Source organism: Anser cygnoides, chromosome 8, assembly GCF_040182565.1.
Source record: "Anser cygnoides isolate HZ-2024a breed goose chromosome 8, Taihu_goose_T2T_genome, whole genome shotgun sequence".
In the NCBI taxonomy this organism is placed as follows: Eukaryota; Metazoa; Chordata; class Aves; order Anseriformes; family Anatidae; genus Anser; species Anser cygnoides.
The window spans coordinates 24,127,948-24,143,884 of NC_089880.1; the positions used below are offsets into that span (position 1 = coordinate 24,127,948).

At 43.9% G+C, this 15,937-nt stretch overlaps 1 protein-coding gene across 3 annotated transcripts in view; it reads right to left on the reverse strand.

Moving 5' to 3' along the window:
- Window positions 1-15,937, reverse strand: part of PIK3R3 (phosphoinositide-3-kinase regulatory subunit 3) — a 63,563-nt gene that overhangs the window by 13,476 nt on the left and 34,150 nt on the right. For all 3 annotated transcript variants that reach the window (XM_067001386.1, XM_067001385.1, XM_048058895.2), the window contains 2 exons: window positions 3,252-3,363; window positions 875-973 (listed from right to left, as the gene is read on the reverse strand). In XM_067001386.1, coding sequence (XP_066857487.1) covers window positions 875-973; window positions 3,252-3,363 — 211 coding nt within the window. The remainder of the gene's footprint in view (window positions 1-874; window positions 974-3,251; window positions 3,364-15,937) is intronic.

Consider the following 15,937-nt stretch of genomic DNA (forward strand, 5'->3'; position numbering starts at 1 on the left):
TACATCCCAGCAGTTCCCACAAATACTGCTCATTTCTTCATTTTTTTCCCCAACAGATTGTTTGGACAATATTATGTCCTTCTTGCACTCTCAGTTTTTGTTCCCAAAGACACCTGCATTCAGCAAAATAACCAAATCATGCCAGACCTGAGCATACAAGTCTTGAACGTCAAAGCAGAAGTCAGAGCAGAATTTAAACTACACCCTTGGTAGGGGGTCACACTTGCCGTAAGTCAACTGAATTTCAAGGCAAGAACAAATATCTGCCATATCACAGCAACTCCCAAAGGCGTGCTGCAGTGGCTTATGTGTCTCGATTGTTTGCCTCTAACAGCCAGGCTTGAGAGCCTGGCAGAGGCAAGTGGCTGTACCGGCTGGGCAAGGACCCAGCAGCTAGTCACATGAGGTCTGCTGCCTCACTGCTGTAGACGATTTTAATGAAGAAAGGAACATGGATCCAATTCAATATTTCCTAAACTTTAGATCAGAAAGCACGAGATACTCTTTTTACAAAGGCACTGTGTTCAGATCTCCAGAGCTGCATGCTGATGGGATACTCCACTCACTCCCATAAATTAAAGCCGTAGTTTATAAATACCTTATACCTTAACAGTTCTGAAACGATGAAGCTTTACTGAGGGGCTCCCTTCCCCAAGTCCTACCTACGGAGAGATCCTTACAGTACTGCTCAGTGAGAGGCAGGATTCAGTGCACAGAGCAGAACAGGCTGTCGGACCTGGCTATTCATGTGCTCATTCTGTGATCACAACACCTGGGGAACATCTCTCAACCTGAAGGCACGGCTGCCACTGGTACAGCAACTAGTTAGTTGCTCAGGGTTTTACTGCGTGGATGACAACTAACCAGTGCTTACCGTAACGTCAGAGTGTAGTCTCCCTGCATCTTGGTCGATGCATCGCGCACCAGGAATGTTCCGTCTGGCATGTCTCGTAATTTGTCATTTACTTCTTCCCTGGGGAATGGAAAGTAAAATAGAAAGCGTTAGGGACATTATCATCTTCACCACGGGTATCGATACTGGGGCCAGTAACACCAGCATGCATAAGGAGTTCAGTCTTCAAAATATCAGGCAGTCTTTCTTCACACTCAGGCTCTCCAGTCTTCTAGGTCATCTAAAAGAAGTTTGAACTTGTGTAGTTACAGTAAAAAATAGCAGCTGCAGTCAACTGCCGCTTAGGAAGGAGTCTGTTTTTAAGCAACAGTAGCAGCTGTGTCTCAGAGTTCACAACCTTTCACTGTAATCTGCTCAGGTTTTAAAGTCCACACTGGAAACAGGTGCCCTTTGAGAAGCCAGTCCTGACCTCTTAAGAAATGGGCTCTAGCACCATCTCTCAAAGGTGCCCAGAGTTTAGCACAGTTCTAGTCTCAGGAGACTCATTATTGGCTTAACCTTGATCTTATTTACAGCAGTTTTAAACCACTACAACCTCGCTAGCTTCAGTGCAACTTTTACTTATTTACAGCTGAAGCAAAAGGAATACTCAGCCCAGAGCTTTACGCTAAATCGAGAAACTTGGTAGTGAAAGCAAGTCCCTATAAGCACTAAGAAAATGCTTTCAGTTGAAGAGTTAAGTGTCCTGACAGGTTTGAACATTTCACCCAGATTACATATCACACTTTGTAACAGCTCCCTCACAGGTTCTTAAGAGCACTAAGCACTTTTTAATACAATCATTTGGAAACTAGGGTTTATCAGGTAGCCTCAACACTATCTAAGTGAGGTAGGAAGTCTATTTGAATTTTACAAAGAAAAACCAACAGTGGCTTTTTTGTTCAAATACTAAGGAACAAAAGTATTCTTACCAAGCAGCCTCAGTTTTGATTTGGCTACCTGAAGAAAACCACTCTGTTGGTAAGCCTGGCTCCTGCTAAGTGTCGTGTGCGTATCGGCTTACTTCTCGCAGAACGTTTTACAGATTAGGCCTGACTCTTTGAATAGATAAATACAGTCTAAGGGCTTGGGGCTTATACCTGCAACTTGTATCCTGGAGCTCAGAACATAATTTTCAAGGCAGTACTGGACTGAAGAACGTGGTTCCTGACCTGACAGCCCAATGCAGTCCGTACCTGGTGGCTGCCAAATTAAGGCTACGAACAATACCAGCTTTATGCGTGTGTATCCCATTTTAATCCAATATAGCCACTCCAAATGATTTGTGCTGCCTTAGCTCCTGCCATCACGTGCACTGGTAAACAAGGAACAAATCCAGAGTCAATGAACTACCAGTATTGAGGTGTTGTAAACAAACCCTGCCAAGTGGGTTTTGTGATCAGGTTTCGCCACTCTGCTTTGATTTCATCTTAACAGAAAAATATCATTGCTCAGGCCCTTCAAAAACAAGATGTATGCAGGTTTGCTTTATAGAGATAAGGGTGGTACAATAAAGATATGAAAACTTTATTTCCCTTCTCAGAACCTCATTGAACTACTGCGGCAAATAGGCTGTTCTTGCCTTTATCTGACAGCGTTTCAAAGTATTATGTGCACAAGTTGGAGCAATTTCTGATCACAATCCCAGCTTGCTCATGTCTTCTCTTACTGTCCCAAATCCTAGACTTTTCAGAAGCGTCTTAACAGGGAAAGAGTTGACTGAACACTGCAGTTCTTTTACACAATTAATTACATAAAAACCTGCACTTCATTTTCTGAACCTAACCCAAGCCATTTATGTTCTCGAGCACACAGAAAGGTGTTTCCTTAAGAGGCAAAACCTAATTTATTTGGTACGTGTCTGTACCATCTGCTACGGATAGCTGGTGACAGCACTTTTAAGAGCTATTTTTATACTACCATGTAATAGAAATTAATACAGATGCAATTTTAACCAAATGTTCAAGAAACCAAAAATAAAAATGCTAGCCTTTTTATCCTGAACAAGCCTCCTACTGAAAGTTTGCTGAACTACATGCACCCCAGCACCACAGGCTTAGAAAACCTTATTAGCCAGCACACTCTTAAGTACTTTTTTCTTTTTTTCTTTTTTAAAGAGTTTGTGTATCTGCAGAAAGTTAAAAACCCAAAATAACTGTCACCAGGACTGACAATATCTGTACCAATAGTAACTTAAACACAAGTCTTGAGTCCAGCTGAATGCTCTAGCATTTAGGTGCTTTGCCAAGCATAGTCCTGAAGCACTTCCATCCTGCAAAATGCTGTCTAAAATAGGCATGTTCTTTTTCTCCTGATGTCTAACAGGTTCATTCTATTTTTAGTAATAAATATTACTTACCTTGAGATGTCCCCCCAGTACCACTCCGCTTCCTGCAGAGAGAAACTGGAATTGTCCTTTATTCCGTTTGTATTGACCGGAGTCATCGGTTTGGGGGGCTTTGGAGGAAGAGCTGAAAATGAAGAACAGATTAAAGAAAGGTAAGCAGGGGGAAACAATCACTACAATGTTACATGACAGTGAAAAAATGACACAAAATATGCATCTTGAACTTGGAATTCTTAAATTTTAAGGAATTTTGAAGTCAGCTGCTGCACTGTGATCCTAGATTTCCCAGTACTCAAACCAAATGTGCTTGAGGAATAAGGGGAAGGCGTAAGGGGAAGCATGAGTTTTTGTGAAAAGGAAGACTGTCTCAGGCGTAACTACAAGTGCTATCCCTGCCTAAACCTCCAAAACCAAGTTACAAAGGCGTATTGTGTTTGACAGCCACAGCCTGCAGGGCACGGTGCACAGCTATGGAAAAGCTGCAGTTGCTAAGGCATCACAAATCCTTATGGCAACCCAGAAGAGCAAACAGGTGAGCTCTCCATCAGGGGGCAAAACGCTGCTGCTGAAAGAAGTGGTGGCTGGGCAGCAGCACATCCATCTCAGGCCCGAGGTTCGTATTCCCTGCTGGATTTGTTCAGGCTCCCCGTTAGGAACAGAAGCTGTGACTCTCTGAATAGCTACTTATGGGAAAAGGGACATCAGCGCATTATTAGTGGCAGCACCTCTTTACACAGTGGAAATGTTTGCCACAGGAAAGAGGGTGCTACAAATCCCCCAGTGTAGGCCCAGTGCATACCTGCCTGAAATTCCCCTATCTGAGATCCATGCAAACAAGCTTTTACTTTTGTTCTGAAAATACGTTACACAACGTAATGGCATAAAACCCACTAAAGCTCTTTCTACCTGGTCAATTTTCACAGCTATGCAAACAACTTTATCATGATCATAAGCCTTACACCAGGATTATTTCATCAACCAGAGGGACGCTGATGTATCGGCAGAGATGTGTTTGTCAGCAGAAACGCATTACGCTATTTTCTTCAGGGAAGGTATCTCGAGTGCCCTCCTCTGCTCTGCAGAGGCTGAGGTTCTCTTCCCAACGCTACCGCTGAAACCAAGCGTTTTTGAGGCATTTCAGGAGACAAGTGGGGTGTTTTGCAGGGACAGGTAGCATCTGAATTCAGAGAAGGCAAGCAGCTACACAGAGAGATTTGCCAACACGTTCCAAGTGAGATGCTGAACATCTGCGCTCCCAGCTCTGCAGCCCAGCCACCAGACTACACCAGCACCAGAGAGCAGGGCCGATGTGCGCCGACAACAGCCACCTTTCAGGTGCACGCAATCCCGGCGCACAAGCAGAAACACAAATAAAACGAGCAGAAAGAAGAGTTTCATCTCCAGCCCCAGCGCAGAGTGGCTTAGCACCGAGAGGTGTGCTGCTTGGCACCAGCCATCTGCTCACCTCCCGGCCACACCTCCCACATTAAAGAAGAGAAAACACCGCTTCAACTGCAGTTCCAAATACCATTTCATCTTGAATATCCAACACAGTAACTTCACTGTTCTCAGACAAACCAGTAGATACTTTAATCGAGCCAATCTAAACTAAATCTGAACCTTGACCCAGACATTTGCACCCTGGGGCTGCTGACCAAACACCTGATTCAGATAGCAGCATTCATGCTGCGGTACGGGGCATTAAAGCCCAGCATACAGGTTCCTTTTATGGGGCGAGCTGGGAACTTTCAGGTGTGCACATATCTAGTGAGGCAATAACTGGGCTTGTTATAAAAGGAAGGTGAAAACCTTCGGATTCAGTGAAGTCGCTTCCTGGTCGGGAGGCTTCATTTACTCCCAGCTCAACTACTGCAGTTGTTTGTGCAGCACTGAAGCACTTGTATAAAGTGCCATTGAGAGCAGGAGACAGGTCTAACCCTACTTTGCTTGAAGCTCCCAGCCTATACATGTAATTTTACTTATGGTGCCCTGTATTGTTCCATTTTCCCCACTCAAAGCTCCTGAATCAAAAGGGTCTTCAAGTCCTCCCTCCTCTCCACCTCGCTTTTGGGGTCTGTCTCTCTAAGCAAGCAGTAAGACAAGCAGTCGTTCTGAGTCTCATCAGTATCTGCACATGGTCATAAATCTGAGTTTACAAACCTTCAGATTTTTATTTGCTACAGAATCTTTTGTAGATTCTGAATCATCAGCAAGTGCATGAAAGTTTATGTGAAAGAAACATATAACAGTGTAGAGACTTCTTAAAAAATGATACCAGCAGAAGCAATGATTTCACTGGGTCTTGCAAATTAAGGCTTGGACCAAAAATCTCAAGGTATTTTACTGTGTAAGAGCCTGTTTTACGCTGGTAATAGGAGCTTTCCAGAAGAGGCTTTCAAGTATTCTCTAAGGTACTTGAATACTTCTCTAGCCCTTCTTGTAAGATTAAGTCTTGCTCCTTTATACACTGTGGAATTATTTAGCAGCTTTGTTAGGGCTCACTCCAAAGCACTGGGCACAGAAAAGCAAACTAACAAGGACCAGAAGCCAGGTAAGGAACAAGCGCTTGGTGCACGGACACAGAGCACTAGACATTTCAGCAAGTGTCCTTACTACAGGCGGGTCTTCTTTTCCTTAATAGGTGGGTATCAGTTCTCGATATCCCATTTGCCTGTAGAACCTTATTCTGCAGAGGAAACTGGAAGGAAATTCTTCAGGGAGAAGAACAAGGCTTGGACCAGTTCCTGTAAAACCTGACTCATGGAAGCCAGTCTCCTTCTCACAATAGACTTTTAAAAAATGCCTTTAATAGCTTGCACATTTTAAAAATACAAAAGGTGGATACTCAGTTTCCAGAGAGCCACGGATATCATTCTTTACTTTCAATACTTTGAGCTCTTAGAATAGCAATAGGTTTTTTTCCTCTCCCTGCTACAGAAGCAGGCCCTTTATTGCTTTGCCCAATAAGCTAACGTGCCCATCCATTTCAGGGTTTCTGACACGTGCACATCCCTGCTAGTAAAAATCCCAACATGTTTCTACGAGAAATGATGAAGAGCCTTAAAGAGTCTCCATATTTTGATTTAAATTTTAAAAATGCAGTTTGATGTACTCTGCTTGATGAACATTAGAGAGCTAAAATCCTACAATAAAGAAGGCTGGCCTGAAGTCAACAGAAATGCTTCTGAGAGCAGCCGTGTTTCTTTCCATGTCGCCGGGTCCAACTGTGATCTAGTCACAGGCACAATCTCAACACGTCTCCAAACGAGCCGTGATTAGCGCCAGCTATCCTGGTGGTTCTCCTTTTTCTTGGGAGAGAACGTTGACCTGAAGTGATTAACAGCACAATGGGCCTATTTGTTCTATTAAAGAACTGACTGTGAGCACCAGAAACACAAACATCCCGCCCTCAACGATGTCTTCAGGACTGCTTTACCACAGGGACCTTCCCAAAACCCAAAAGGCAACAGCCACAGGGACACCCGCAGCGCCGCAGGGCAATCCCAACGGCTGGTGCGTGTGCAGCCATGACAGGGCCTCTCATGTGTGAGCCACCACCTCTGGTCTTTCTTTAGCAGCCCGAGCCCCTCTCTCCAGCTTCCCCAGGCAGCCTAGCTCAAGCTAAATCCCAATCCCAGATCATTGTGACTGAAAAGGGGGAAACAAGCAAGCTGATGCCTGGATGGAGGCAGGGCCCGCCATCGCCTGATGCTGTCAGGCCCAGATGGCCGCCGGGCCTGCTCCTCAGGTAGCTTCAGCCCAGCGGGTCCTTGGAGAGACAGGCCGATCGACTGGCCTTTGGCCAGGGAATGTTTTTCATGTTTTATTGGCTGCATAGAATTGCCTTCTTTAAAAAAAGCTACTCAAGGTTTAGCAGGCATGATTCCCTGAAGTTCAAGCCACCTCCAACACCGAGACAACAAAGGGAGCTGGCAAGTGTCTGAAGTTTAGCACTGGTGTATTTTTATTTTTTAAATTAAGGTCTTTTGTAGAAAACAACAAGCTACACCAATCCCGATTTTAACTTCAGTGAAGTACACTGTGACTTCCACGAGATACGTACTTTTCCCAGTTAGGCTTTTAATCAAAAACTTCACAAGTGTGCATGATTTAAGAGCCACTGAGCCCTATGTGTGAGTTTTCAATGGCACTAATTCAGGAGGAATGAAAAACAAGAATGCCTTGGGTCTCCAAGTGCTACGTCCCAAATAGCAGCGAGTCAAGCAGTATTTGTGTATAAGATAAACCTGACAGTTAATTAAACTCTCATCTGCAGTTTTAAGACAGATGCCACTTAGTCTAAGAATGTCTCCATAACTTAACTCTTTTCTTCTAGTATTTTCCAAGGGCTGCAGGCCAGATAAGTAAAAGCACAGCAGGTTTAAATGCAGGATAAACTCCATCTTAGTGTTACAAATAACCACAACCATCAAACACTGTGATATAGTCAATTTTAAGTCACTCAGCACTTCCACAAGATTGTTTAGTAACCTTGCTGAAGTGTTCAATCTACTCTCCCTACACATTGTGACAAGCAGGTAACAGATCAGAGGATTTTTAAGACAGTTACCTGGTTTCAGAAAGGCTGACATACAGTAAATACCCTACAGATCGTAATATAAAGCTCTGGAAAGTGTCATTACTATGGAAACGTGCAAGTAATCCATGGTTAGACCAGCTAACATTTTAATGACATACTCCTCAAGGACAAAGATTTCCCTTTGGAGGTATAGATGAGGACTTGGAGTGAAATGAAGGCCAGCTTTTTAATGTATTTATTATTTTTTAAGTAAAAATCCCCCAAATCTTTAACCTTTCTCTTTAGTCTTACTCAATTTCTCAGACAATTTTAAGGCAAAGACTCAAAATCTTTCTCTCCCTCAGCAGTCCTGTACTCGCCACTGTTACACAAGGTCCCCTCAAGACAGTTACAACTCGAGAATAAAAGCATACGCTGAACAAAGATGCTTTTTGCACTTCACTTCAGTGAAATTGTGTACTCTGAGCGCAAGCAAGAGTACGGCACTGGGCTTTTGTTGAGATTTCCAGCTGACAAAGAGGAGGACCACGCGCACCTGCTGACAGCAGCTCAGCCTCCACCGCTGACAGGTACCTTATCTCGGCAGCTGCACATCCCCGCTTGTCAGTTCTCCTGCCAAGACCCCTTTTTTCCAAGCCCAGTGTCCTTCCGAGCTGCCCTTCCCCAAAGGGCAGCTAACACGCACTGGAAACTCCTCAAGGGACAGAGAAGGCAGCTACTTGATCACATTACTGCTGGCCACAGAACCTCATACATGCTCGCATTTTTTGCTCTACTCCCCCAAAACAGGCAAGACGCCAGAGACTAAAACATATTCAGAGAACTGAAGTCTTTCAATATCTCATTACAGAAAACAGCAGACAAGTTGGCAGAAAGCCAGGCAGGTTTCCAACAAAAACACTCCCATTATAGCTTTGCTTGTGTTTCTGTGAACTTTCATAAAAACCAACACCTTTAAGAAATATTTCAGTTTTGATTAGTTGGCTTTTTTGATAAAGATCTGTTTTGTTTGAAAACTCCCCAGCTATCCAGTTCTCTCCCACACCTCCCAACCACAGTTTCTCCTCCTACAGCCTGCCAAACTTCTGGTGCACTTGGTTCTTTGTGAGGATCCGCAGCTACTGCACAGGTTAAAGATTACCCGGTACGGGACACCTGCAGAATGGCAAACAACAAGGGGGTGTGAAGGAAAGGAGGCTGGCTCAAATTCAATATTCTCTCTTGGCATTTTATAAGCAACTATCATTACTCACGTGGAAGAAATGGAGGATGCTCATTGTCAGATAAATGACTTGAGGATCTTTGGCTTCTCTATTATAAAGTAACACAGCATTTCCTTTTCATTCCACCTTTTGCATGAAGTTGCAATGCCAAAAAAGCCCCAACTTCCCAATTATTTTCACTGCTCAATGAAAAAATGGATTACTTTTCAACCCAAGCCACTGCATAACAGCTGCAAAGCTCCAGCAGTGTCAAGAGTTCCATAACCAACAGGGTTGAGATGACAGTCCCAAAGGCAACATAAGGAGGATAAAAAGGACAAGCCTTCTTTAACTTAGCAAGCATAATTAGCACATTATCAATAGCTGGATACCAAATCAATAATAATGCTTTGGAAGTTTTGCCATGTTTCAGTCACTTGGAAGGATTGTTGCTACCCAGCATCACATGCTTGGCTCACTTCTGAAAGGAGTAGTGTCACCTGCTAACCATTACGGGTCTCTTTGGAGTTACTAACTCCTTGGGTCAGTCAGTGGCAGACATTTTATTGTCCACGAAAATCTGAAATGTGTGATAGAAACAACTGTACTTTATAGTATCCAATGTCAGATCTAGAAGACTACAGTAGGAAAGTAGATAGAAAATGAAGAAGCAAGTAAATCCTCCTCATTGCTTCTTAACTAAAGCAGTTCCTCATCTGTCTTCACAGATGAAACACCACAGCATGTTTTCTATCCCTCCACAGGTAGGGCCTTCAAATAACTATTAAAATATTCGGTCACTCCATAGAGATAGATTTTGGATAAGAGTAAGGAAAGGGCAGCATTTTTGCATAAGCATACACCTACAGGGACAGAGAACAAAGAACCAGCCTTTCGTGGTGGATGATGGACAATGAGGTCGCCCTATATTGACACACTACAGCTAGAAGGCCTACCAAAGCCCAAAGAAAACGTCATTTCACATGAAAGCAAAGCCTGGGGCTGTTATGCCCAGCTACTTCAAAGACCAACCATCTATCCAGATGGCAGGTCCAAGGGGAGAAATTGGTTCTCATTGGAGAACAGAAATAATTTGGTGCTAGCGAGAAGTTAGCTGCACATGAGCCTCCTTAAAATAATAATAATACAGCTGTAAATACATGTGACTCTTGCTGCTCTAAGCAGCATTTTTTTTCACTTTACCACTAGCTTAGATCTTTGACAGCAGTATGTAAAAACGTTTCTCATACAGTACCTGTCCTTGCCATCTGTCAAACTATTTTCTATAGTTACCAAAACAGAGAGATTTCAACACCACCATTATTTTTTTTCCAAGAATGTTGTTCCCGAAGAAACTTGCACCGAGGCAGAAGTCCCAGCCCAAGGAGTCCTGTGCAGTGCCCTCAGCAGAAGCTGCGACTCAGAGAAGGCACGAAGCTGCCATCCCTACCCAGCAGAGCTCAGATCTCACAGTCACTGCTCACGCTGAGATCTCAAGGACTAGCAGAAGAAACGGATTCAACCTCCTCATACAAGTACACCGTGATCTTCAAAATATTTTAATGAAATAGCAGCCTGACTTCTTTCCTTCTCCCCAAACTGATCAGTGAGACTGTACCGTACCCTTCTAAACAGAAAGGTTTAAGCATTCGTCTCATTGATTCAAGCTTCCTTAAATCCTTCAAGAGACTACTGAGAAGACAGGAGATGAATCAGTAAAGATGACACAAAATGCAGCCTACTAATTTGACACTTGGGAGTAGTTCCCCAGAGGGCCAACAATCTAGATTCCTCTAACATCCACGAGATGATGCAGCATGAGTACTGACAACCTTGGAAATTTAATTGCAACGTATAGATTCCTGCTGTAATAGACAACAGAATTTACATACACTGTACGTCAATGAACATCTCGTCATCTCACCTTTAAAATATTTTCCTGGGGCAGGATGGAGTGCAAGCCTTATTGCCCACACTTAAGGCCTGTGTTTCTTTGTTAAAACAATTTTCTCCAGAGCAGTGGCTTTTTTTAATATATTTTTTTAGGGGATGGATGAAAGGAAGGAAAAAAATCCTCCAAAAGTAAAGACGATCGCATGTAGCATTGGATTTTAGGGACCACAGAGGCTAAAACTTAAGATAAGGTTAGGGAAAGAAAGAAAAAAAAAGGAAAAAAAATGGCTCCTGTGGATTTTTCCTTTCATGGGGAAGATGTGGAAAGTAACAGAGAGCGAGTGGTAGCTAGCAGGAGGAAACAGGAAGTTTATGCTTTGAAGGAGAAACCTGACCTGAAGTACAAGAGCCCCAAAGTGATGCCAACCCAAAGCTGAAGTTACTCCGTAGTGAAAGAACAAACAGACGAAGGGAATACAGATTGATGTTTTTGATTTGTCCAAACCCACAAATTTTTGTGCTGAGAAACACGGCGTTTTTCAAGCCTTTCCTAAATAACCATGTATCAGCTAGAGAGGTATCTGATTTTAGAAGCAATAACACACATATGAACTATCATTAAAATAACATTTTTCCAGTTCATGAAAGGGCGAACGCTGGAAGCAGTCACAGGTTGAAGTATTTGAAGTATTTCGTCTCCTCTTTCAAAAAGAGCACTGGATGGAAGGTAGCCAGCTCGAGTGTGCTGCTGGACTCAAAGCCAGAGAAGAACCGGGATCCTGATCAGCCACAGAAAAGCTTTGGAGCACACAGGGCTTTGGCATCAGGAGTCACCAGGCAGCTGGTGGATGTCCAGCAGGGCAGCTGGGGTCCTCCTGGAAAGGGCTCCAACAGGAATCGCTTGGTCTCTGCTCCTTTTGAATGGTATGAATTTTTCTGAAACTCCCCGTATGCAGCCACTTCTCTGCAAAAGTGCACTGGAGGAACTTAAAGCACTGGAATATATTCACTAGAGCACTGCAAAACCTTTGTCTACTGAGCAGAGGGCATAGCAGAAATGAAGGACAATTAGAACAGTCTCTTTAGAAGAGGTAACATCCGCTCACATTGTTTGGGGACCTGGCACCGGCTCCTATGCTGTAGTTTAGATTATGTGGAGAAAGGAGTTCTTGCTTACTTAGCTATTGTGCAGATTTTAACCTGTCAGAAGAAATGAGATAAAAAGCAGAAGAAAAAAGAAAATCTGACTCATTTCCATAGGGGCATTTAGAACACAAGCAGAGCCTGCTCTTTAAGCATTACTCAGCAACCTACTTCACAAAAATGAGTTCCCAAAAAATCCAGCTAGAGCACACCAATTGCTTTCATGGACCCCGAGTTGTAGGGCAACCTGTTTCAACACAGAAACAGTCTTTTTGACAATAGTAAAACCTACCCTTTAAAATTTAGGGGGAAATGCTGATAAAAGTTTTCTTTATGCTGCTGTTTCCAGCGCTCTCCTGCTCTCTGCCCAAAAAGTGACTCACTAAACAATCAGCGTGCGATGATGTAAGGCACCCAACTGCTTTCAGTAATGGGCGCAGATGTGTACAACCAACTATGCCGCTCAGTTTTCCCAAGCTGTAGAGCAAAGATAAGCCTGAATAGCTTCATTCTGGAATAAGATATCACGCAGGCAATGGGAAGACAGAATTCAACTCTGCTGCTTGGGAAAATGATATTCCCCAAAGGAAACTCCAAGAAGGGCCTTCTCCTTTTAACAGGTGAGGTAGAAGGAAGCACCACGGTGATTAACTCCTGTCAGGCTTCGTAACGAGATATAGAATTGTTCAGAACAATGCAGAAATAACATTTGCTGGGACTAGAGCAGGTTTTGCTTTCAAACAAGTGGTGAAAAGCTTGGTTTCTTCCCAGAACATTCTTCCATTTTTCAGTTTGCATAAATCTACGACTTTCCAGAAGGTGCAGTCAAACAACCCCCTTCAGTAACCTTCCCCTCTCCAACCATTTCTGTATCATCTGGAAGCCTACTGATAAACGAAATGTCAGCCTTTACAGGCAGGCTCTCTCCCATCTCAAGCAAGGAATCATTTCACTTTATATTAATGATGTTATTTTTTTGCATTCATGTCTTTAATTGAAAGCTGCTGAGTGATATTCTTTAACAGTTAGAGCCATCAAAATGAAAACCAAAGACAAAGAATGTAAAAGCAAGCCTGAAAATGCAATCAGAAATTAAAAAATCTTACAGCAGTCATTAAATGACAGGGCCAGTAGAGAAATTTAGGTATAACTAAAATGGGATCTGTACATTTCATGTCACTTTCCCTACAGGGGCTGAGATTCTCTTTCAAACCGTTTTCCAGGACCTCCAGAATGTAAGTGACTGAACTTTATTGATTCCTTCTGCTACCCCAAAACAGTCGCCACAGACTTCCTTCCTGCAATAAAGCAACTCTCACCCTCCTGCATCCATGCTTTTGGAAGCCTGACCTTCAGCAGGACTTCAGTTTGCAGTGAAGGCAGCTGCTGCTGGAGCGCTGCGGTGTTGATGGCACGCACTCGCAGAACTACTCCCGTTTTTTAAGACGTGCGAGAGCTGAACTTTTCTTTGATAAGCTTCTGGAGTCAGCTCAGATAAGCTGAAGGACAATACTGACAACGCTATTAAAATTTGCATCTGTTCTCCCACTGGAAAACTAGTCAGGCATAGACACGCTGCGTTACCTACATCTGGCTGCTGCCTACCACAAGCCCGATCTGAGAAGCCACATTCAGTCTCCGCTCTGACATCGATAATGATACAGCACGACTCAGATCCACGCAAACGCTGCCCTTCACATCAGAGTCCTGTGTTTTCCAAATTACAATTATAGTATCGGGCCCCTAAAACAAGGGTTGTCAAATTATATAGGGGAAGAAAATAGGAACTGTAATGAATAAATACTTGCTCTCCCTTGAATACTCGTCTCGCTCATACAACGGCAGTGCTGCTTTTGCAAAGCAGATGAACCTAAGCAGCCTGGAGATTATTCTTGCCCTCTCCCCACCTTGATTATTAAAAGATTTTGTAATAACAGCATTGTTACAGCTGGTCTGAGCTGTAACAGGAGATGAGGAAGAGTAATATTCTTGAAAAAGCCAGCTGAGTCAAGTTATAAACGCAGTCAGCCACACTTGGCCCAACAGTCTTCAACAAGGTAGCTCTCCTACAGCTTCAGGACAAACACTTATTCTATCACCTGCTCGCAAACAGACAGAGCCCATCTGGCATTAGTAAGCCTACTCTGAACTTGCGGTTCTCTTCATAACCCACACAAACGAAACTAACCTCTAATTTGTAGTTGAGCCAAATATCTTTGCCGACATCTCTATCTGAAATCCCCGCGGAACACTCACACTGATTTTCATCCAACTGTGACAAAATGTATTCCGTGATTACGCATTTTATCATCAACACAACTGATAATACACCCCAGATCTACAGAGGGAAAGGGAAAGGCATGATTTAGTCCTGCTAATTAGGCAGTGATGCTTTAGGTACTCTGGTAGTTTTTGCAGTCAATTCTCTGTTCCAAAACTTAACTTCTGGCAGCAACAGCTTTTTGCAGACCTGAACAGATGTCATAAAAAAAAATAAATATCTAGTAACCTATTTCCTTGTCTTTTCAGACAACAAGTCCCACAGCAAGAACAGACATGGGAACAAGCCACTGACAGTTTCCTAACGCCAGCCTGTGATGCTGTTCTGGCCACAATATTTTAAAGGAATCCTGATTAGAAAGTTCAGAAGCTACCATGTCAGCTACCTGCAAGCTATGGATCCCATTTTTATTGTAGACACTGGAAGTTATTTAGCTGCCTACGTGCAGATGCTACCTTCTATCAGTGATGCTTTTTATTATGCCAAAAGGTGCACAAGCAGAAGCATTAGGTACTTCTAAGGAAACAGGAGTCACCCTGCTGGTTGTCAGTGCTTTTCTCACTGTGCTAGCTGTACTGCTCTAAGGCACGTTTTGCAGAGCTGACAGACGTGGATCTGCAGTTCCACTCCGCTTTGTAGGAAACTGCCCCACTCCTATGTTCAGGATGGATTGAAAGCTAACAAAGAGAGCTTTTTTTGTAGAGCTTTAGGCTGCGACAGAGTTAATTTTCTTCCTAGTAGCTCCTCTGGTGCTATGTTTTGAACTTGTGATGAAAACCAGTGTTGATTAACGCCCCGATGTGCTAGCTGCTGCTGACCAGCCCTTGCGCGGTGTCAAGGTCTTTTCCGCTTCTCACGCCGCCCCGCCAGGAGGAGGCTGGGGTGTGCAGGAAGCCGGGAGGGGACAGAGCGGAAAGCTGACCCCGGCTGACCAAAGGGATGTTCCACGGGACACCATGCTCAGCAATAAAAGCCGGGGGACGTTGGCTTACAGTGTTTGTCTTCCCTGGGAACCGTTCCTCGTGCTCCATCAGCCCTGCCTTCCTGGAAACAGCCGGACATCTGCCTGCCGATGGGAGCAGCGGCTGAATTCACCACCTGACCACCGAGAGGGCAGGCAGGTGCTGGAACAGGCTCCCCAGGGAAGCGGTCACAGCCCCAAGCCGTGTGGTTTCACAAAGCACTGGGCAACAGTCTTAGATACGTGGTTTAACTCTTAGGTTGTCCTCCGTGGAGTCAGTTGGGTTCAGTAATCCTCATGGGTGCTTTCCAACTCAAGGTATTCTCTGATTGTGTGCACTCCCTATTCTGCTTTGCTCGCATGCATGGCTTTTGCTTCACCTATTAAACCACCTTTATCTCAACCCACGAGTTTCCTAACCTTCTGGATTCGCTCCCCCATCCCACTCTGGCAGAGAGCGAGCGAATCCTTCTTGGCACCCAATGTAGGGCTCGAAGGGTTTGAGATAATGACAGGTTCAATTGGAGTGTGCTAGACAGAGTTTATAGATGTTATCTCTGTTTAGCTATTAATTGGCAGGCTCTTGTGCTTGCCACAGGGCTTGCTTCCTTACTGTATACAAGAGCCCAGCGCTTGTTAGTAGCTGCTTTTTGCTTTTGCTGTAGTCTTTATCATCTT